This window comes from Bos mutus, chromosome 15, assembly GCF_027580195.1.
Source record: "Bos mutus isolate GX-2022 chromosome 15, NWIPB_WYAK_1.1, whole genome shotgun sequence".
In the NCBI taxonomy this organism is placed as follows: Eukaryota; Metazoa; Chordata; class Mammalia; order Artiodactyla; family Bovidae; genus Bos; species Bos mutus.
This window is the reverse complement of record NC_091631.1, coordinates 33,794,671-33,818,829: the sequence shown is the minus strand read 5'-3', so window position 1 is coordinate 33,818,829 and position 24,159 is coordinate 33,794,671. Positions and strand designations below refer to the sequence as shown.

Below are 24,159 nucleotides of genomic sequence, written 5' to 3'. Positions count from 1 at the left end.
ACAATGGAAATAAGAAATAGCTACTATGGAACAATAGGCACCAGATTATGGTGACTGGACTAAGATGCTTTGGGGAGAGACTGCAACAAGTGCCCTCATTTGGAATGTATTGCATGGATGAAACCAACAGGATTTACTGGAGTCAATAAGCAAAAAGAAAAACAATGTCTATCATTTGTTGTACTATAAATGGTAGCAGCACAACATATTTAAGCTACTAGAGAATAAGCATGTGTTTGTATGTGCATGTGAGTCCTCCTTTTCAGCATAAATACATATCTGTAGACTCACACATCTACACATGTCAAACATACCTTTTGCAAGTGTAAGGATATCTCAATATAGCCTTGAGATAATGGAAAACTAGCCTTGTTTGTGTGCTTGTTTATTGTGAAATAATACACATAGCTGTTTACTTATAGCCTTTGCTGATGCCTTGTTTTTCTTTTACTCATTTCAGTATTTTTGGAATTTTAGGCAGCATTAAAAAGTCTCCATGTCAAAAACAAAACAAGGAAAGATAAACAAATAAAAAACACCTGTTGCACTGTCCAAACTGGGGAGTTTCCATGATGGCTGATGTTTGGAAAAAGGAGGAGTGAACATGATGCAAATACATCCAAACCACTACTAGTGTGGGCATTAAACTAGGCTGCTAACATGATCTTTTAAGAAGGTTGTGTGTGCATGCTCAGTCACTCAGTCGTGTTCAACTTTTTGTGACTCACCCGGACCATAGCCCAGTAGGCTCCTTTGTTTCTGGAATTTTCCAAGCAAGAATACTGGAGCAGGTTGCCATTTCCTCCTCCAGGGTATCTTCCCAACTGAGGGATCAATGTCTCCTGCATCTCCTGCATTGGCAGGCAAATTCTTTACCACTGAGCCACCTGGGAAACCCTTTTAAGAAGGTCAGTTGGTCTAAAATTTGTACAAAACTCAAGTCCCTGACCCTGATAACTACATCTCATCAGCTGTATGGTCCTTGTTTAGGCTTCCCAGTTGAAACTTTCTTTTTTGGGACCTTATATTGGTTCACTATGGACTCCTCCAAGTCAGAAGTCATGTCTGAAGTTTGCAAAACCTCCCTCCCCATTTAATACTGTAGTTAATTGGGAAAACAAAGAGTAAATTTTAAATACAATGTGATCAAATAACAAATGCTGGAGAGGGTGTAGAGAAAAGAGAACCCTTCTACACTGTTGGGGAGAATGTAAGTGCAGCCACCCTAGAAAACAGTATAGAGATTCCCCCAAAAGAGAAAAATTGAATTACCATATGATCCAGCAAGCCCACTCTTGGGCATCATCTATCTGGACAAAACTACAAGTCAAAAAGCTACATGCACCCCTTTGTTCATACCAGCACTATTCACAATAGCCAAGATGTGGAAATAAACTAAATGCCCATTACCAGATGAATGGATGAAGATGCGATATAGGTATACAATGGACTACTACACAGCCATAAAGAAGAATGAATTAATAATTAAGTATAATTACAATATTTAATTATGATATAAATAACTATAATTAATTATATTGAATGCAATTAGTATGTATTTATTTACTTAATTATATACTTGATTTAATATTAATAATTATAATTATCATGTGCTGTGCTTAGTTAGTCATGTCTGACTCTTTGTGACCCCATGGACTTAATTAACAACAAATGCATTAATTCATTCTTTTTATGTCTGAGTAGTATTCCATTGTATATATGTGCCATACCTTCATCTGTTCATCTGTTAATGAGCATTTAGGTTACTTCCATGTCTTGGCTATTGTGTGGAGTGCTGATACGAACAGAGGAGAGCATGTATCTTTTTGACTTGTAGTTTTGTCCAGATAGGTGCCCAGGAGTGGGATTGCTGGAGCATATGGTAACTCAGTTTTTTTTTTTTTTTTTTTTAAGAACCACTAAAAGGTTCATCTAGTCAAGGCTATGGTTTTTCCTGTGGTCATGTATGGATGTAAGAGTTGGACTTTGAAGAAGGCTGAGCGCTGAAGAATTGATGCTTTTGAACTGTGGTGTTGGAGAAGACTCTTGAGAGTCCCTTGGACTGCAAGGAGATCCAACCAGTCCATTGTGAAGGAGATCAGCCCTGGGCTTTCTTTGGAAGGAATGATGCTAAAGCTGAAACTCCAGTACTTTGGCCACCTCATGTGAAGAGTTGCTCATTGGAAAAGACTCTGATGCTGGGAGGGATTGGGGGCAGGAGGAGAAGGGGACGACAGAGGATGAGATGGCTGGATGGCGTCACTGACTTGATGGACGTGAGTCTGGGTGAACTCCTGGAGTTGGTGATGGACAGGGAGGCCTGGCGTGCTGAGATTCATGGGGTCGCAAAGAGTCGGACACGACTGAGTGACTGATCTGATCTGATACTGTTTTCTATAGTGGCTACACTAACTACATTCCCACCAACAGTGTCGGGGCATTCTCTTTTCTCCACACCCTCTCCATCATTTGTTATTTGATCATATTGTATTTAAAATTTACTCTTTGTTTTCCCAATTAACTACAGTGTTAAATGGGGAGTGGAGTTTTTGAAAATTTGGGACAGGACCTCTGACTTGCAGGAGTCTATACTGAACCAATTTAAGGTCCCCAAAAAGAAAATTCAACTGGGAAACCTAAGCAAAGACCATATAGCAGGGACAAGGACCTTGAGTTTGAACAACTTTTAGACCCACTAACCTTCTTAACGGAGAAGGCAATGGCACCCCACTCCAGTACTCTTGCTTGGAAAATCATGTGGACAGCGGAGCCTAGTAGGCTGCAGTTCATAGGGTCGCTAAGAGTCGGACACGACTGAACGACTTCCCTTTCACATTTCACTTTCACGCATTGGAGAAGGAAATGGCAACCCACTCCAGTACTCTTGCCTGGCGAATTCCAGGGACAGGGGAGCCTGGTGGGCTACCATCTATGGAGTCACACAGATTCGGACATGACTGAAGCGACTTAGCAGCAGCAGCAGCAACCTTCTTAAAAGGGTGGTTATAGGAAGATGGGGGCTTCACTGATGGCTCAGGTGGTAAAGAATCTGCCTGCAATGCAGGGCACTGGGTTTATTCCCTGGGTCAGGAAGATCCCCTGGAGTAGGGAATGGCTACGAACAAAGCTAGTGGAGGTGATGGAATTCCAGTTGAGCTATTTCAAATCCTGAAAGATGATGCTGTGAAAGTGCTGCACTCAATATGCCAGCAAATTTGGAAAACTCAGCAGTGGCCACAGGACTGGAAAAGATTAGTTTTCATTCCAATCCCAAAGAAAGGCAATGCCAAAGAATGCTCAAACTACTGCACAATTGCACTCATCTCACACGCTAGGAAAGTAATGCTCAAAATTCTCCAAGCCAGGCTTCAGCAATATGTGAACCGTGAACTTCCTGATGTTCAAGCTGGATTTAGAAAAGGCAGAGGAACAAGAGGTCAACTTGCCAATATTCGCTGGATCATGGAAAAAGCAAGAGAGTTCCAGAAAAACATCTATTTCTGCTTTCTTGACTATGCCAAAGCCTTTGACTGTGTGGATCACAATAAACTGTGGAAAATTCTGAAAGAGATGGGAATACCAGACCAGCTGACTTGCCTGTTGAGAAACCTATATGCAGGTCAGGAAGCAACAGTTAGAACTGGACATGGAACAACAGACTGGTTCCAATTAGGAAAAGGAGTACATCAAGGTTGTATATTGTCACCCTGCTTATTTAAATTCTAGGCAGAGTACATCATGAGAAATGCTGGGGTGGAAGAAGTACAAGCTGGAATCAAGATTGCCAGGAGAAATATCAATAACTTAGATATGCAGATGACACCACCCTTATGATAGAAAGTGAAGAGGAGCTAAAAAGCCTCTTGATGAAAGTGAAAGTGGAGAGTGAAAAAGTTGGCTTAAAGCTCAACATTCAGAAAATGAAGATCATGGCATCTGGTCCAATCACTTCAAGGGAAATAGATGGGGAAACAGTAGAAACAGTTTCAGACTTTGCTTTTTGGGGCTCCAAAATCACTATAGATGGTGATTGCAGCCATGGAATTAAAAGATGCTTACTCCTTGGAAGGAAAGTTATGACCAACTTAGATACCATATTCAAAAGCAGAGACATTACCTTGCCAGCAAAGGTCCATCTAGTCAACGCTATGGTTTTTACAGTGGTCATGTATGGATATGAAAGTTGGACTGTGAAGAAAGCTAAGCACTCTTGAACTGTGGTGCTGGATAAGACTCTTGAGAGTTCCTTGGGCTGCAAGGAGATCCAATCAGTCCATTCTAAAGGAGATCAGTCCTGGGTGTTCTTTGGAAGGACTGATGCTAAAGCTGCAACTCCAATACTTTGGCCACCATATGCAAAGAGTTGACTCATTAGAAAAGAATCTAACACTGGGAGGGATTGGGGGCAGGAGGAGAAGGGGACGACAGAGGATGAGATGGCTGGATGGCACCACCAACTCGATGGGTGTGAGTTTGAGTGAACTCCGGGAGTTGGTGACGGACAGGGAGGCCTGGCGTGCTGTGATTCATGGGTCGCAAAGAGTCAGACACGACTGAGTGACTGAACTGAACTGAACTGAACCCACTCCATTATTCTTGCCTGGAGAATTCTATGGACAGAGGAGCCTGGTTGAACTACACAGTTCATAGGGTCACAAAGAGTTGAACGTGACTGAGTGACTAACACTTTCACTGTTGGAGACATGAGTTCAATCCCTGGGTCAGGAAGATCCCCTGGAGAAGGCAGGTGGCAACCCACTCCAGTGTTCTTACCTGAAAGATACCACAGACAGAGGAGCCTGGTGGGCTACAGTCCAAAGGGTCACAAAGAGTTGGATATGACTGAGCAGCCAAGCACAAGCGCACAACAGGAACACGGATGGAAATAGAGATCATCATACCAAGTGAAGTAAGTCAGAAAGAGAAAGAAGAATACCATAGGCTATCACATGTATGTGGAATCTAAAGTATAACACAAAGGAACCTACTTACAAAATAGAAACAGACTCACAGACATAGACAACAGACTTCTGGTTGCCAAGAAAGAGGGAAGGAGGAGGAGGGGTAGACTAGGAGTTTGGGGTTAGCAAATCAAACCATTACATACAGAATGAATAAACAAGGTCTTACTGTATAGCAGAGGAAGTTATATTCAATATCCTGAGATAAGCCATAATGGAAAAGAATATAAAAATGAATATATATATATATATAACTGAGTCACTTTGCTATATAGAGAAAATCAATACAATATTGTAAACCAACTATAATTCAATAAAAATAAAAAAATGAATACTTACATAAATACAGTCTAATACATATCTCAGAAATTATTTCACAGAAAGACAATTTAAAATAGCATTTGACAAGTAAAGCTACATTCTTCATTTTCTATTAAAAGACATACTCTCCACTATGGTGCTTTTGCCATGAATATTTCATTTTTAGCAGAAAAACTTCTGACTTTGAGGAGGAATGAATTTTGGTGTCAAGCTATAAGCTCTCCCAAGATGGTGAAGTGTGTTCATAGCATATATTTTTGTAGGACCCTCCTCAAGGCCCCCATAACCTCTTTATTCCTCAGGCTGTAGATGAGGGGGTTCAGGGCTGGGGTGACCATCGTGTAGAAGACAGAGATGATGTTGTCCTGCTTGGGGCTGTGCAGGGAACTGGGCAGAACATACATGAATGTGGCAGCTCCATAGAACATCCCAACCACAGTCAGGTGGGAAGAGCAGGTGACCAGGGCTTTCTGCCTCCCTTCATTTGAGGGCATGTGGAGCACAGTAAGTAGGATTAGTGTGTAGGAGGCAAGAATAGCAACAAGAGGTGGAATCAGGAAGGTCACACCAGTCACATACAACATGAGTTCATATCTAGAGGCATCTTCACAGGCCAACTTCAATAGAGGTGGAATCTCACAGAGTAGGTGGTTGATTTTCCGGGACCTGCAGAAAGGGAAGTGCATGGTATACAGGGTATGACATAACGCATTCAAGGAGGCCAGGACCCAGGGTGTGGCCATCATGAGCCAGTAGACCCTTGGCCTCATGAGGACCATGTAGTTCAGAGGATGACAAATGGCCACATACCTGTCATAGGCCATGAAGGCCAGTAGGAGGTCCTCTGCACCACCCACTGTCAGTGCCAGGAACATTTGAAGGGCACAGCCCCAAAGGAGATGGTGTTTTCACTGGGCAGAAAATCTATGATGGCCTTGGGAGTGACAACAGATGTGAAGAGGAGGTCCATGAGAGAGAGCTGCCTGAGCAGGAGGTACATGGGCACGTGGAGCCAGGCATCCATTGTGATGACCAGGAGCAGCAGGCCATTGCTGGTGAGGGCCAGCATGTACAGGACTGAGACTGTGGCACAGAGCAGCCCAGGAAACCCACTGTTATTCAGAATCCCCAACAATATGAAGCCACTTCCCAGGGTGGAGTTCCAGTGCTCCATTCTTGTGTTGTTTCTTTAGTTGCCTAGAACCAAGTAGATTCTTGGTGAATTTTTGTTATGATGGCTCCATAGTTTTGTAACATCAGAGGCCCTGTAGGATGGCCAATCCAATGGTAACTGATTTTTCCTCTTGATCTCTCAATTTGTGACTCTTTATATCTTGCTAAAAAGAACCCATCTAGTTGGAGAATAAGCATCACAGTAATAGATAAACAGTAAGAGGTCACTAGATGAGAATATTATTCAGGATCTAAAACCTAAATATATATCTCCCCAGAAAGATCAAATCACCTCTCTCATAACAATAAAGCAATATTCTGACATCCATGCTTCTGATTTTTCTGGTACTTAGGTTTTAAGTATAATGTTTAATCAAATGATTTACATGCCCAGTCTGCTCTGCATAGGCCTATTTTGAAAATGTAATACTAAAACAGGTACAGAAATGTGATTTCAATAAAGCACCTCAATATACTTCCCCAAATGACTTATGTTGACTTTGCTTACAGCATTCAAAACTGTAGTCAGAGCCTCATTAGAAGAGATAAAGTATGTCCAACTTAGTTCATTGGACCAGGCTTTCGCTCTCTATGAGCCTAAGAGAGAAGGGATTATAGACTGTCTGCGACTAGAGATTGTTGAGTTTGAGGTACTGTCACTATTAGAGCTAAACCTTTAGGATCAATGCAAATAAAAAAGGGTTTGTTTTTTTTTTTTTTAATAGGTTATGATAAAATGTCAGCCTGAGATTACTGAGAAATATGATAAAAAATAAAGACCTACTCAAGAAATTCAGATTGTTTTGGGCAGAAGTGGTAAAAGATGTCAGAAGCAAAAGAGTTTGTGTTGTATGCTGTAATCAGGCTCAATAATCCTAGCTTTTCTCTCTTGCACCTTATCCAGATCCCCATTCTCCCTCCTGCAGGGCCAGGGTACCTACACACCACTGAGGAGCCACAAAGAGGAGGAAGATGAGTTCCTGTTCTGGCACCTGCTCTTGGGGTGTGGTACCCAATCTGAAGGAGAAAATCAAAGAGACAGGGATCTGAGGTTGACAGAAATCAGCCTCATGCATCTTAGGAATTGGGCAGATAAATCCAACTCTGAATATAGGAATCTGTAAGTGAAACATATTTCTCTGTCATTTCCCTCCACTGTGTCACAGATTTGGCATTTACTGGTTTCTATTAGTCCCTATGGGGTTTACAGGATTTTGATGGTAAAACGGTGTTAGAGCATGTGATAGACCTATCAGGTGCTTTTTAAAGTTCCTTTGGAGGCATTTATTATAATCTAAGTGTAAATACATTTATCAGGAGCCAGAAAAAGTACATGGGGTCTGAAGACAGCTCCTGATGCTTTCACCAGGAAGTAGATACCCTGGCCTGGGATGTAGCATAGAATCTTCTGTCAGTCCTCACTGATTCCTCTTCATGTTTAGAAAGCCAAGAATAGAGGGAGTTGGGGTGAGGTTTAGAGCCCAAGCACCAGAGATCCTAGAAGACAGAGTAGCTGAAGTTCTTAGGTCTGCACTGGGCTTCATCTTTTAAGAGGCTGTCCCCTGAAAGTGAGCCAATATTCTTACCTCAGGTGGTTGAGAAACCCAGCTGCTTGACCACACAGACTACCCAGGGGATTGAGGGTCACGGAAGATCCAGTAGAAAAGGAGAAGGACGGGGACTTCCCTGGTGGTCCAGTGGTCAAGACTCTGTACTACTACTGCAGGGAGCAAGGGTTCAAGCCCTGGTCTGGGAACCAAGATCCCACATGTTCTACAGTGCAGGCAAAGGAGTTGAATAAATAAAATAAAGTAAAATAAGTTTTTTATGAAGAGAAGGAAGATAAGACCTTTCCAGCAGTATTCAATTTGTAAAATTTTGGCTAAGTTGGGTTAGAAGTCTGAGGAGTTTGACCAAGAGAAGTATAGGACTCCTGTTCCTTCAGTTCCTCTGCAGATGTGCTCTGGAAATGTGGCACTTACAGATAGAGAGCTAACTGAGTCCTTGGGCCTTGGAAGTTTCTATGGAACAAGAATACAGCTTACCTCTTCTCAAGCCTGTAGAGAATTAGGAGAAACTTCTAATTCAGAAGCTGTGTGCTTCTGTCACACAGCTCCTCAAGTAAGAGGCTCATTAGCTATGATGCATTTGTCAGACAAAGTTCATCGGTACTGATGCTACTCTTGCTGGGGTCTGGGAGAAAAATTGAAAGCAGTGGGAATCTGGAGGAAGTAGATATTAGAAGGGCTGCTCAGAGGAGACCCAGTAATGACTGATCTCACTGTCCCTGGGGCCAACACCGAGCCAGGGCCTGTCCTGGGGGAGGCTGCCCAGTTTCCTCATCTCATAACCCCACCCCCTCTATTCTACCCCTGTGTTTAGAGGGACGTAGCCTAACTTCTCAGCAGAAATGGTCTCCCCTAGAAAAGCTGGTTGTAGAAACAGGATGGTAATGAATCCCTTTGGGCCTGTTTCCTGGTCCTGTATCCCTGCACTCTTCTCTCACTAAATGAGCTTGGAGGCCCTGGGTTTCTATGTCACCTAAGGGAGGCACTGATGGCCTGTTTCCAAATTACTGACAGAACTGAGCAGAAAGTAAAGGTCCCTTTCATGGTCAGCCAGCCCTCTACCCCAGATTTAAGGTGGGTTTTAGGGCATCTGTGAAATGTTGCTTCTCACCTCCATAGCCCTGGCCTCTCTCATCATCCTCTTAGAATGGACTATTTAAATCAATATGACTGTGCTCTGTGAAGTCTGTAATTATCAGGTCTTCTCTTCATTGACCTTTGTGTGAAAGTCACTCAGTCGTGTCCAACTCTCTGTGACCCAGGCCTGGGGGAATTGCAATCCAAGCCAGAATTCTCCAGGCCAGAATATTAGAGAAGGTAGCTGTTCCCTTCTCCAGGGGATCTTCCCAACCCAGGATTCAAACCCAGGTCTCCTGCACTGCAGGCACATTCTTTACCATCTGAGCCACCTCTGGCTATCTGTTGTATCTTCTACATAAGTTTGTGTATTTGGTGTTATTATTGTCTGCCACCAGTAACATCTGAAGAGAAAGTATGAAAATCTGTGAATATTGGGCAGGAGCCACAAAAAGAAATAGAGACAGTACTGAAGTTGGAGAATGTTAGTGTTAATGAAAATCTTTCAAATGCTCTCAGAAAAAATGACAGATTTCCCACGGACAAAGACAGATACAGACAGAAGATAGTGGAATTTTAACTGCCAGTAATCAGACAAGAAATAAACACCTTCAAAAGCAATGAGGGAACATAACTGTCCCCACTTAGAGTTCTCTCTATGCATAGATAAAGTATCACTAGAGAGTGAGAACAAACTACAAACAGAATCACAAGACTTTACCACCAAAGATGCCCAATAAAATAATTTCAGCAAGAAAAAGTGTGATGCCTAGGGATGTTTATAACACAGGAAGCAATAGTGAACATGGAAACTGACTCAAGAAATGTGTTGCTAATTTTAACTGACCAATAATAAATATATTTGTATTTCAAAATAGTACAATTGAAATTCTTGACAAAAATCAAAAGATGGCAGGGGAATTTTTCCATTGGTACTTAAATAAGGCTGTCAAAGGAGAATATTAAAAACTTCATATATATTTATCTCCAATTATTATTTCCCACATTTTTTCATTTTTATTAAGGAACAATTTTCATACAGGAAAGCTCACCATTTTTAGTACAGGTTTTGACAAATATATATAGTATATAACCACCATCAAAAATCAAGATAGAGAAGTTGTACTGACTCCCCAAATTCTCTGTTGCCCTTTGGTATTCATATCCCACCCTCACCCAAACTCTTGCTAACTCTCTGATTTGTTTACTGTTGTTCTTATTTTCATATTTTTCTGCATGTTATATGAATGGTTTCAGATATTTTGAGTCTAGCTCCTTTCACTTAACATAATATGTTTGAGATTCATCCAAATTCTGCTATTAGTCTGTTACCACTTTTTGCTGAGCAGTGTTCAATCATCTGGGTGTATCATAATTTGTTTATCCATTCACCAGTTAAAGGACATTCGTGTTGTTTCCAGTTTCTGTTGTTTGTGGAAAAAGTCATTCTAAATATTCACATATAGGTTTTTGAGTAAACATAAGTTGCTATCCACTTGGGTAAGTACCTTGTAGCGAGCTTGCTCACTTATGATAAGTGCATTAAGTTGATAAGGAACTGTTTTCCATTGTAACTAATCCATTTCATTCCCAATTTTATTCTCATTTTTCATTCTGTTAAGCAATAAAATATAGAGTCTTTAAATTCTGATTAAAAGTGAAGAAAAGTGCTTACTTTGGCAGCACATATACTGAAATTGGAACAATACAGAAAAGATTAGTGTGGCCCCTGTGCCAGGATGACAAAAGATTCATGAAGTGTTCAAAATTTTTGTTCATTGCAATACTATTCACAACTGCCAGGACATGGAAACAACCTACATGTCCACTGATGGGATAAAGAAGGTGCAGTACTTATATACTAATACAGTGAAATATTAGCCATACACAGGAATTTGAGTCAGTTCTAGTGAGATGGATGAACCTGGAGCCTGTTATACAGAGTGAAATAAGTCAGAAAGAGAAAAACAAATGATGTATATGAACACAAATATGGTATCTAGAAAAATGGTACCAATGAACCTATTAATATTTGTAGGGCAGTAATAGAGATGCAGACATAGAGCACAGTGGGGGAAGGAGAGGGTAGGACGAGTTGAGAGAGTAGTATTGAAACACACATTTCGGAAGTCCGAAACATACATTACCACAGGTAAAATAGACAGCCAGTGGGAATTTGCTGTATGACACAGGGAGTTCAGTCCAGTGTTCTGTGACAACCTAGAGGGATGGGATGGGGTGGCAGGTGGCAAGAGGGAAGGGACATGTGTAAATCTGTGGCTGACTCATGATGACGTATGGCAGAAATCAACACAACATTGTAAAGCAATCATCTTGGTATTAGCATTTAAAGAAAAAAGAAGAGTTTGGGGTAATGAGCAGGGTCATTTAAGCAAGTAAACAAGGATGTGCAATTCAAGACAGAAAGTCATTTGGGGACACACACACACACACACACAGAGTTGGAAACTGAAAATTAATGAGTTAAATCCTGACTATTTAGCAATTCTGGAAATATTCTTAAAATTATTAAAAGTCTTTCTGAGATATGTAGATTATAAAGATTTATTGTATCTTCTATGGAATGTAGCTGTTAATCACTATGCCCTTTTAGGCTCATTGGTAATCATTAGTAATAGTATTAAAATTCACATTTTATAAAATATATGAACAGTCATTTCTTTGTCAGACAGATAAGTCATACACCTCTGTCACTGTTTGACAAGCTCTACTCTAGTGCTGAGGGATTGAGTGAGGGCAGCCTGATTATGGTGGCATGAATCGTGAATGGTAGAAAAGCATCAGAAGCTATAGGTACAGTTAAGTCTTTCAAGACTATTTGCTCTGAGAAATGGAAATGGAAGGGGGCCTCTTTAAGATGGGAGATACTGGAGCATGTGTTTAACCTGTAGTAAATGTTCTTGTAAGGAGGAAGATGATACAGAGGGAAGCAGGAAATTCCAAGACCAGTATCTTTGAGAAGTGAGAGAGCCTGGCTGAAGAGTACTATTGGAGGATCTGGCCACTGATGGCCTCTTTTTTATTTGACAGTGGAATATTAGTCATAAAAAAAGCAATTCTACCACTTGTATAGCAATGTTGATGGACCTAGAGAATGTGATGGGCTCTTCTGAAAGAAAAAACACTATGTGCAGATGGGCTGGTGAGTGTGGTATTGGAAGGTGAGGGAGTCCTATATGACGCCTTCTCTTTTCTCAGTGATGCAAAGTCATAAGCTAAGAGTCAAGGGCATTTTTTAAAAGAATAACAGATTTATTAGGGTATGGCAATAGGATACTATGTCCCTGGAATTTAAGACTGAGTATTGCAAAAAGACATTATTTCCAAATCAGTGTGTGAGTTACATGCAATTGCAATTAATATAGAATTTTTTAGACATTTAGCAGATGACTCAAAAGTTCATCAGGAGGAATAAACAGATGATAAAACTTTAAGAAATATGAGGAAATATGAGAAAGGATACCCCTTACAAAACACAGAAACTAGAAAACATACCCAGAAATACTCCCTACTGCTCTACTTCTAAAAAGAGAGTTTATAGTCAAGGGGTTGTAAATAATAGTGAGAAGATCCATGATAGGAGAAAGTTATTAAGGAAGCTAAAAGTAAAATCAGCTATTTAGAAACATATTAACTTAAAGTTTCACCATCCATCATGTACCAAAATAACTGCAGAGAAATTAAAGCTAATGTCACTTGTGAGATTATTAAAGAGATCTAAGAGAAATATGCAAATTTCTTTGAACAAACAATGGGAATTGTAATGGCACAATTGCCTTAAAAATACAAAGGAAAATATGAATATATGAAACTACATAAATATTGTAGCACTTCTCTATCCAACAGACTCCACATATCTAATTTTAAACCTCAGTAATAAACTAAAAATAAATGTTGGAACATGAATAACTGTCAAATTGTTGGGGACCTTTGTCTATAAAGAGCTAAAATAAAGAGTTAAAATAAAACCAAGTAAGTAATATAAATGAAAACATCTGTTACATTTTCATTGATATGTTTAATAAATTAGCAAATAGTTCATATAATGAGATAGCCTTAGAAAGAGTACAGTGAGGCAGGCACTCCCACATAATGCTAGCCAGTATGCAAACAGTTTCCAGCTTTCTCAGAAGCAGTCAGCTCTGGCTCTTTGTAAAGAATTAATTTTTTTTTTTTTTGCTATATCCAGTAATTTCACTTCTAAAAATTTGACCTACCATAGTAAGAAAATTTGGGGGAACAAAATTAAATGTAAGCAAATCCCTAAATACATTATATAGGATTCAAATGATGATACTACATAGTCATTTATATTGATCATTTATCAAGACTATTTACTAGTTATTCATATAACAGCTAGCACATATTAAGCACTATTTGCCAGGCTCTGGTCTAAGTGTGTAATTATCTTATTCAAGTCCCTACAAAACATCATGAGGTTATCATAAATCCTATTATTATCACCACTTTTCAGATGAGCAAACTGAGACACAAATGATTCAATTTAATGTTCACAGATGATAAAGTGATAGCAGAGATTACACTCGGCACTCTGACCCCCTCCCTCCCTCCCTCCTCCTCTTCTCTCCACCCCTACCCTATAGTGTTCCCTCTTCACAAGAAGAAGCTTCACCAAATTTTAAATGACGATAAAGCAAGACCTTAACCAACATGTACAGAACTATGTACAGAATAACCCCAAAAAGTGAATTTGGTAAACTGTCCATCCTAAAGTCAGTCCTGAATAACCCAAAAACCTTGTGAATGCTCATTTGAAAAGACCCAAAAACTTGAGGAGTCCCTTGATTGGATGGCATCACCAACTTAATGGACATGAGTTTGAGTAAACTCCAGGAGTTGGTGATCCAACCAGTCCATCCTAAAGGAAATCAGTCCTGAAATTTTATATTTTTTGCATTTTGTTTTTATAATGAAGGACTGATGATTAAGTAATTTAAGATAGTTCTGTAAAAAAATATATTTCTGAATATTTAAAAGCCATATCTAAAAGTAATTCTTGGCCACCTGATGAACTGACTCATTTGAAAAGACCCATGATGCTGGGTTTTATTGGTTTCTGTCTTTTAATTTTAAATTAAGTCACTATTAAATTTTCCCATTTGGATTTTTCCATTATCTCAACAAAAACTGTCCCTTGAAACTGAAGTAGATGCATAGACACAAACTGATTCTTCTTTCCAAATAATTATTTAAACAACAGCTACATAACAGACAAGAAGTCCAGTATATCTAAGAATCTTATTCAAACAAGAGAAGTCTTCCTCTGATTTTAAGAGGCTATTGGAGTTTGCTCAGACTAAATCTACTGCTATTGATGACTGATACATGATATTGACTGAAACTTAGTCCCCTAGCATGTCTATTTTGTAACTGTGTCAGGAGTGTGTCCACAGCATGTATTTTTGTAGGACCCTTCTCAAGGCCCCCATGACCTCTTTATTCCTCAGGCTGTAGATGAGGGGGTTCAGGGCTGGGGTGACCATCGTGTAGAAGACAGAGATGATGTTGTCTTGCTTGGGACTGTGGAGGAAACTGGGCAGAACATATATGAATGTGGCAGCTCCATAGAACATCCCGACCACTGTCAGGTGGGAAGAGCAGGTGACCAGAGCTTTCTGTCTCCCTTCATTTGAGGGCATGTGGAGCACAGTAAGTAGGATTACTGAATAGGAGACAAGTATAGCAACAAAAGAGGGAATCAGAAAGGTCACACCCATCACATACACCATGAGTTCATATCTGGAAGTATCTGCACAGGCCAACTTCAACAAAGGTGGAATCTCACAGAGCAGGTGGCTGATCTTCCGGGACATGCAGAAAGAGAAGTGCATGATATACAAAGTATGACCTAAAGCATTCAGGGATGCCAGGACCCAGGGTGTGACCACCATGAGCCAACAGACCCTTGGCCTCATGAGGACCATGTAGTTCAGAGGATGACAAATGGCCACATACCTGTCATAGGCCATGAAGGCCAGTAGGAGGTCCTCTGCACCACCGAGGGTCAGTACTAGGAACACCTGAAGGGCACAGCCCCCAAAGGAGATGGTGTTTTCACTGAGCAGAAAATCCACAATGGCCTTGGGAGTGACAACAGATGTGAAGAGGAGGTCCATGAGAGAGAGCTGCCTGAGCAGGAGGGACATGGGCACATGGAGCCGGGCATCCATTGTGATGGCCAGGAGCAGCAGACCATTGCTGGTGAGAGCCAGCGTGTACAGGACTGTGATTGTAGCGCAGAGCAGCTCAGGAGACCCACTGTCGTTCAGAATCCCCATCAATATGAAGCCACTTCCCAGGGTGGAGTTCCAAGGCTCCATTGTGTTGTTTCTTTAGTTGCCTGGAAACAAATGGATCCTTGGTGAATTTTTGTTATGATAGTCTCATAGTTTTATACCATCAGAGTTCCCATAGGATGGCCAACATGAATCCAGTGGGATGATGCCTTTCCCACTGGTAACTGATTTTTTTCTCTTAATCTCTCAGTTTCTGACTTTTTAAATTGTATCTTGATAAACAAAGAGCCCATCTAATTGGAAAATAAACATCACTGTAAGAGCTAAACTACATGAGGATTATTCAGGACATCAAACCTGAACATGTATCTCCCTAGAAAGTCAAATCATCTCTTTCACAACAATAAAGAAATATTCTACTACACATGCTCCTGATTTTTTCTGGTACCTATGTTTTAAGTAGAATGTTTAATCAATAATTTATATACCCAGTCAGTGTTCTGCATAAGTCTTTTTTTTTTTTATATTGATTTTCTGAAACAGGCAGGGAAATGTGATTTCAATAACGCACCTCAATATACTTCTCCACATAATTTGTGTTATTCATCCTACCTTCTCACTTTTGCTTAGACTCAGATCCCCATTCTCCCTTTGACAGCGCTAGGGTATCCACACTGGATTGAATGGCCACACAGAAGGAGAAGAAGAGCTCTTGATCTGGAAATGGCTCTTGGAGTGTTGCACCCAATCTCAGGGAGAAAACAGAGAGCCAGGCACCTGAGAATGACAGGAATCTGTGTTGCTCAGCATGGGAACTGGGTAGATAAGTCCACTTTTGAACACAGTGAAGCATATTTCTAAAAATCAATTTCCTCTATTGTGTCCTATATTTTGATGTTTCACTAATTGCCATCAATCTCTACAAGGTCCACAGAATTTTGATGGTAAAAGGTATTAAAGCATATCACAGACCTTTCATCTACTCTTAAATGTTCCTTTGGAGGCATTTATTGTAATGTAGGTGCCAACAGTTTTATCAAAGGTCAGCAAAGTCTATGGAGTTTAAAAATAGGTCCTGAGGCTTCCACTAGGAAGCAGATACCCTGGTCTGGGATATAACTTAGAATCTTACAGCAGGCTGTCAGATTCACTGATTCCTCTTCATGTTTAGAAACCCAAGAATATAGGAGTTTGGGATGGGGTACAGACCAAAGCACCATAGAACTTGGAAGTCAGAGTAGCTGAAGTTCATATGTGTGCACTGGGCTCCATCTCTCAGCTCAGCATTCCTAGAAGCTGCACACTTTCCTGAAAGTGAGACAACACCCTTACTGTGGGAAGCCAGCTTCCTGAGCACACAGTCTGTCCTGGAGATAGTCTGAGTGAAGGAAGTTCCAGTAGAAATGGAGAAGGAAGACAGGCACTTTCTAGCAATATTCAGTTAGTTTTTTGCTAAGTCGAGTTAGAAGTCTGAGGTATCTGACCAAGGTAGGTGTCAGGCTTATTCTGTTCCTTCAGTTCTTCTGGAGGTCTTCTCTGGAAATGCAAAAATGCAGAAAGAACATCAATACAGTCCTTGGATAGCTTCTATGAAACAAGAAGATAGCTTTCCTGTTCTCACGCCTGTGGAGAATTATAAGAAGCTGCTTCTGTCACACAGTTCCCCAAGTAGGAGGCCCATCCAGCTCTGCAGCATTTGTCTGACTGGGTTGGTGGGTACCAATGCTCAGACTTTCATTTACTCTTGCTGGGGAATGGGAGAAAAATGAAAGCAGTGGGAATAGAACGGCTGCTCATAGAAGACACTGCAATGACTGACCTCACTGTCTCTGGAGCCAACACTAAGCTAAGGCCTCTCTTGGGGGAGGCTGCTTGGTTTCCTCACCCATGACCCCACTTCTCTACTCTATTCTACCCCTGTGTGCAGAAGGACTTAGCCTCTCAGCTGAAATGACCTCCCCTGGAGGTTGGTCCAGGACACAGGGTGGGAATCAACCCCTTTGGACCTGTTTCCTGGCCTTGTATCCCTACACTCTTCTCTCACTAAATGAGCTTGGAGGCCCAGGGTTTCTATGTCACCTAAGGGAGGCACTGATGGTGCATTTCCAAACTACTGACTGAATTGAGCAGGAAGCAAAGGTCACTTTCATGGTCATCAGTCCTCTGCCACAAATTTAAGGTGGGTTTTGGGGCATCTATAGCATCTTGCTTCCCATCTCCACTCCTCTGGCCTCTTGACAAAAGATTAATCTCCAAAACAGACAATCAGTTCAGGCAGCTCAATATCAGAAAAACAAACAACCCACTCAAAAAGTGGGCAGATGACCTAAACAGACATTTCTCCAAAAGACTCATTTATTATGGCTAATAAATACATGAAAAAAAAATATTCAACATCACTTATTATTAGAGAAATGCAAACCAAAACTACAATGAGGTTATCAACTCACACCAGTCAGAATGGTAATCATCAAAAAATCTACAAAAAATAAATGCTAGAGAGGGTGTGGAGAAAAGTAACCCTCTTGCACTGTTGGTGGGAATATAAATTGATTCAGCTGAAGGAGGAAACAGACAGAGCTGGACTCCATCTTAGGCCAGGCTGCGAACATTAGGCTACACACATGGTCACCCTCCCAATGGACTCTGAACTTTGTGCCCGGTGTCTACAGAAATGGCATACCAATGGAAAACCAGACCCCTGGATAAAAGAGCCTCAGGACTTGTACTTGGACTCTCCATTGCCTAAAAGAATATGCTAATTATCTCTGTAACAGAACAAAGTGGTAAATTCCATTATGTTTATCGGGATATGACCACAGGCCTATCGATAAATATCCACTGTTTATCTAGTCTTGTGACACATGAATCACAGGTTAACTTTGATTGTATCTCTCTTTTACCTTGTCCAGACTAGTTTCAAGGAATTTGGGGAGGTGGGTTTGAGCAAGTACACTTAGGGTATATAATAAGGTTTTCACAAAAACTGGTCAGGGTCCTTGGCTAAGAGGAGAATCTGCCTTGGGCCCACCGTGTAATAAACTGCACTCCACTATCTGCATTGTCCTTCTGAGTGAGTTTGTTTCCCAGAACGTGTGGCTACAAGAGTTGTCCACCACCAACTCTCCCGGAGTTTACTCAAGTCCATTGAGTCCAAGATGCCATCCAACCATCTCATCCCACCTTTGTCGTCCCCTTCTCCTCCTACATTAAATCTTTCCCAGAATCAGGGTCTTTTCAAATGAGTCAGTTCTTTGCATCAGGTGGCCAAAGTACTGGAGTTACAGCTTCAGCATCAGTCCTTCCAATGAATATTCAGGATTGATTTCTTTTAGGATGGACTGGTTGGATCTCCTTGCAATCCAAGGGACTCTCAAGAGTCTTCTCCAACACCACAGTTCAAAAGCATCAATTCTTCGGCTCTCAGCTTTCTTTATAATCCAACTGTCACATCCATACATGACTACTGGAAAAAACCATAGATTTGACTAGACAGATCTTTCCTGGCAACTCTGCATTTTAATATGCTGTCTAGATTGGTCATAACTTTTCTTCGAAGGAGTAAGCATCTTTTAATTTTATGGCTGCAGTCACCATTTGCAGTGATTTTGGAGCACAAAAAAATAAAGTCTCTCACTGTTTCCACAGTTTCCCCATCTATTTGCCATGAAGTGATGGGACCAGATGCCACAATCTTAGTTTTCTGAATGCTGAGTTTTAAGCAAACTTTTTCACTCTCCTTTTCCACTTTCATCAAGAAGCTCTTTAGTTCCTCTTCACTTTGTGCCCTAAAGTTGCTGTCATCCACATATCTGAGGTTATTGGTATTTCTCCCAGCAATCTTGATTCCAGCTTGTGCTTCCTCCAGCCCAGCATTTCTCATGATTTACTCTGCATAGTAGTTAAATAAGCAGGATGACAATATACAGCCTTGATGTACTCCTTTCCTGATTTGGAACCAGTCTGTTATTACATGTCCAGTTCTAACTGTTGCTTCCTGACCTGCATACAGATTTCGCAGGAGGCAGGTCAGGTGGTCTGGTATTCCCATATCTTTCAGAATTTTCCACAGTTTATTGTGATCCACACAGTCAAAGCTTTGGCACAGTCAATAAAGTAGAAGTAGATATTTTTCTGGAACTCTCTTGCTTTATCCATGATCCAGCAGATGTTGGCAATTTGATCTCTGGTTCCTCTGCCTTTTCTAAAACCAGCTTGAACATCTGGAAGTGCACAGTTCACGTACTGTTGAAGCCTGGCTTGGAGAATTTTGAGCATTACTTTGCTAGCGTGTGAGATAAGTGCGATTGTGCAGTAGTTTGAGCATTCTTTGGCGTTGCCTTTCTTTGGAATTGGAATGAAACCTGACCTTTTCAGTCCTTTGGCCACTGCTGAGTTTTCCAAATTTGCTGGCATATTGACTGCAGCACTTTCACAGCATCATCTTTTAGGATATGAAAGACCTCAACTGGAATTCCATCACCTCCACTAGCTTTGTTTGCAGTGATGCTTCCTAAGGCCCACTTGACTTTTCATTCCAAGAAGTCTGGCTCTAGGTGAGTGATCACAGCATTGTGATTATCTGGGTCGTGAAGAACTTTTTTATATACTTCTTCTGTGTATTCTTGCCACCTGTTCTTAATATCTTTTGCTTCTGCTTCTGTTGCTGCTTCTGCTGCTAAGTCGCTTCAGTCGTGTCCGACCCTGTGCGACCCCATAGATGGCAGCCCACCAGGCTCCCCCGTCCCTGGGATTCTCCATGCAAGAACACTGGAGTGGGTTGCCATTTCCTTCTCCAGTGCATGAAAGTGAAAAGGGAAAGTGAAGTCGCTCGGTCGTGTCCGACTCTTAGAGACCTCATGGACTGCAGCCTACCAAGCTCCTCCATCCACGGGATTTTCCAGGCAAGAGTACTGGAGTGGGGTGCCATTGCCTTTTCCATCTGCTTCTGTTAGGTCCATAACATTTCTGTCCTTTATTGTGCCCATTGGCATGAAGTGTTCTCTTGGTATTGTTGTAGCCATGCGTTCTGGGAAACAAACTCACTTAGAAGGACAATGCAGATAGTGGAGTGCAGTTTATTATACCAGCGGGCTCAAGGCAGAGTGTCCTCTTAGCCAAGGACCCTGACCAGTTTTTGTGAAAACCTTATATACCCTAAGTGTACATGCTCAAACCCACCTCCCCAAATTCTCTGAAACTAGTCTGAACAAAGGAAAAGAAAGGTTCAATCAAAGTTAACCTGTGATTCGTATGCCTTAAGCCACGTAGTTAACAGTGGGCAATTATCAATAGGCTTGTGGTCATACCCCAATAAGCATAATAGAATTTATGATTCTATTCGGTTACATAGATAATTAGGGTATTATTTTAGGCGACAGAGAGTCTAGGTACCAGCCCTGGGGCTCTTCAACCTGGGGGCTCTGATTTTCCAGTTTGTATGTTGTTTCCATAGATACAGGGCATATAGCTTTAATTCCACAGTGCAGCTCAAAATGGAGGCCTGCTTTCAAGATGGAACCTGTTCTGTCTGTTTCCTCCTTCAGTATCTCTGATTTGCTTGAAGAGATCTCTAGTCTTTCCCATTCTATTGTACCCTCTATTTCTTTGCATTGATCACTGAGGAAGGCTTTCGTATCCCTCCTTGCTATTCTTTGGAACTCTGCATTCAGATGGGTATATCTTTCCTTTTCTCCTTTGCCTTTCTCTTTTTTTTCTTTTCACAGCTATTTGTAAGTCCTCCTCAGAAAACCATTTTGCCTTTTTGCTCTTCTTTTTTCGGGGGATGATCTTGATCCCTGCCTCCTGTACAATGTTACGAGCCCCCATCCATAGTTCTTCAGACACTCTGTCTATCAGATCTAATCCCTTGAATCTATTTGCCATTTCTCTATATAATCATAATGGATTTGATTTAGGTCATACCTGAATGGTCTAGTGGTTTTCCCTACTTTCTTCAATTTCAGTCTGAATTTGGCAATAAGGAGTTCATGATCTGAGCCACCATCAGCTCCCGGTCTTGCTTTTGCTGACTAGATAGAGCTTCTCCATCTTTGGCTGCAAAGAATATAATCAATCTGATTTCGTTGTTGACTATCTGGTGATGTCCACCCGTAGAGTCCTCTCTTGTGTTGTTGGAAGAGGGTGTTTGCTATGACCAGTGCATTCTCTTGGCAAAACTCGATTAGCCTTTGCCCTACTTCATTCTGTACTCCAAGGCCAAATTTGCCTCTTACTCCAGGTATTTCTTACCTTCCTACTTTTGCATTCCAGTCCCCTATAATGAAAAGGATATCTTTTGGGGGGTGTTAGTTCTAGAAGGTCTTGTAGGTCTTCATAGAATCGTTCAACTTCAGCTTCTTCAGCATTACTGGTCCCAGCATAGACTTGGATTATTGTGATACTGAATGGTTTGCCTTGGAAATGAACAGAGATCATTCTGTCGTTTTTGAGATTGCATCCAAGTACTGCATTTTGGACTCTTTTGTTGACTGTGATGGCTACTCCATTTCTTCTAAGGGATTCTTGCCCACAGTAGTAGGCAAGAATCACCAGTAGGATTCATGGTCATCTTAGTTAAATTCACCCATTCCAGTCCATTTTAGCTTGCTGATTCCTATGTTGACGTTCACTCTTGCCATCTCCTGTTTGACCACTTCCAATTTGCCTTGATTCATGGACCTGACATTCCAGGTTCCTATGCAATATTGCTCTTTACAGCATCAGGCTTTACATCTGTCACCCATCACATCCACAACTGAGTGTTGTTTTTGTTCTCGATCTGTCTCTTCATTCTTCCTGGAGTTATTTCTCCACTGATCTCCAGTAGCATATAGGGCACCTGCCAACCTGGGGAGTTCACCTTTCAGTGTCCTATCCTTTTGCCTTTTCATACTATTAATGGGGTTCTCAAGGCAAGAATACTGAAGTGGTTGGCCATTCCCTTCTCCAGTGGACCACGTTTGGTCAGAACTCTCCACCATGATCCATCTTGAGTGTTGCTACATGGCATGGCTCATAGTTTCACTGAGTTAGACAAGGCTGTGGCCCATGTGATCAGATTAGTTAGTTTCCTGTGACTCTGGTTTTTAGTCTGTCTGCCCTCTGATTGAGAAGGATAAGAGGCTTATGGAAGCTTTCTGATGGTAGAGACTGACTGAGGGAGAGTTCAGTTCAGATCAGTCGCTCAGTCGTGACCAACTCTTTGCCACCTCATGAACTGCAGCACGCCAGGCCTCCCTGTCCATCACCAACTCCCAGAGTTCACTCAAACTCATGTCCATCGAGTTGGTGATGTCATCCAGCCATCTCATCCTCTGTCATCCCCTTCTCCTCCTGCTCCCAATCCCTCCCAGCATCAGAGTCTTTTCCAATGAGTCAACTCTTTGCATGAGGTGGCCAAAGTACCAGAGTTGCAGCTTTAGCAACATTCCTTCCAAAGAAAACCCAGGACTGATCTCTTTTAGAATGGACTGGTTGGATCTCCTTGCAGTCCAAGGGACTCTCAAGAGTCTTCTCCAGCACCACAGTTCAAAAGTGCTCAGCTTTCTTCACAGTCCAACACTCACATCCATACATGACCACTGAGAAAACCACATGCTTCAATAGACGGACTTTGTTGGCAATGTAATGTCTCTGCTTTTCAATAAGCTATCTAGGTTGGTCATAACTTTCCTTCCAAGGAGTAAGCATCTTTTAATTTCATGGCTGCAATCATCACCTGCAGTGATTTTGGAGCCCCCCAAAAATAAAGTCTGACACTGTTTCCCCATCTATTTCCCATGAAGCAATGGGACCAGATGCCATGATGTTAGTTTTCTGAATGTTGAGCTTTAAGCCAACTTTTTCACTCTCCTCTTTCACTTTCATCAAGAGGCTTTTTAGTTCCTCTTCACTTTTTGCCATAAGGGTGGTGTCATCTGTATATCTGAGGTTATTGATACTTGTCCCAGCAATCTTGATTCCAGCTTGGGCTTCTTCCAGCCCAGTGTTTCTCATGATGTACTCTGCGTATAAGTTAAATAAGCAGGGTGACAATATACAGCCTTGACGTACTCCTTTCCTGATTTGGAACCAGTCTATTGTTCCATGTCCAGTTCTAACTGTTGCTTCCTAATCTGCATATAGGTTTCTCAAGAGGTAGGTCTGGTGGTCTAGTATTCCCATCTCTTTCAGAATTTTCCACAGTTTATTGTGATCCACACAGTCGAAGGCTTTGGCATTGTCAATAAAGCAGAAATAGATGTTTTTGGAACTCTCTTGCTTTTTTGATGATCCAGCAGATGTTGGCAATTTGATCTCTGGTTCCTTTGCCTTTTCTAAAATCAGCTTGAACATCTGGAAGTGCACAATTCACGTATTGCTGAAGCCTGGCTTGGAGAATTTTGAGCATTACATTACTAGCGTGTGAGATGAGTGCAATTGTGTGGTAGTTTGAGCATTCTTTGGCATTGCCTTTCTTTGGGATTGGAATGAAAACTGACCTTTTCCAGTCCTGTGGCCACTGCTGAGGTTTCCAAATTTGCTGGCATATTGAGTTCAGCACTTTCACAGCATCACCTTTCAGGATTTGAAGTAGCTCAACTGGAATTCTATCACCTCCTCTAGCTTCATTCGTAGTGATGCTTTCTAAGGCCCACTTGACTTCACATTCCAGGATGTCTGGCTCTAGGTCAATGATCACACCATCGTGATTACCTTGGTCATGAAGCTCTTTTTTCTACAGTTCTTCTGTGTATTCTTGCCACCTCTTCTTAATATCTTCTGCTTCTGTTAGGTCCA

The 24,159-nt window shown here is 41.4% G+C and overlaps 2 protein-coding genes and 1 non-coding gene across 3 annotated transcripts in view; 1 reads left to right on the top strand and 2 right to left on the bottom strand.

Moving 5' to 3' along the window:
- Positions 1-5,524: 5,524 nt before the first annotated feature.
- Positions 5,525-6,456, bottom strand: LOC102273114 (olfactory receptor 2AG1). The gene is given in 2 exon segments (XM_014483609.2): positions 5,525-6,174; positions 6,177-6,456. Coding segments are annotated over 2 exon segments (930 nt in total).
- Positions 6,457-10,767: 4,311 nt separating this feature from the next.
- On the top strand, positions 10,768-10,873 carry LOC138991050 (U6 spliceosomal RNA). Its single transcript, XR_011467098.1, has one exon. It is a non-coding gene; the product is annotated as a U6 spliceosomal RNA (small nuclear RNA).
- Positions 10,874-14,259: 3,386 nt separating this feature from the next.
- Positions 14,260-24,159, bottom strand: part of LOC102288357 (olfactory receptor 2AG1) — a 48,879-nt gene continuing 38,979 nt past the window's right edge. Inside the window, exon 2 of the mRNA XM_070383187.1 lies at positions 14,260-15,482. Coding sequence (XP_070239288.1) covers positions 14,518-15,462 — 945 coding nt within the window. The 5' untranslated portion in view covers positions 15,463-15,482 and the 3' untranslated portion in view covers positions 14,260-14,517. The remainder of the gene's footprint in view (positions 15,483-24,159) is intronic.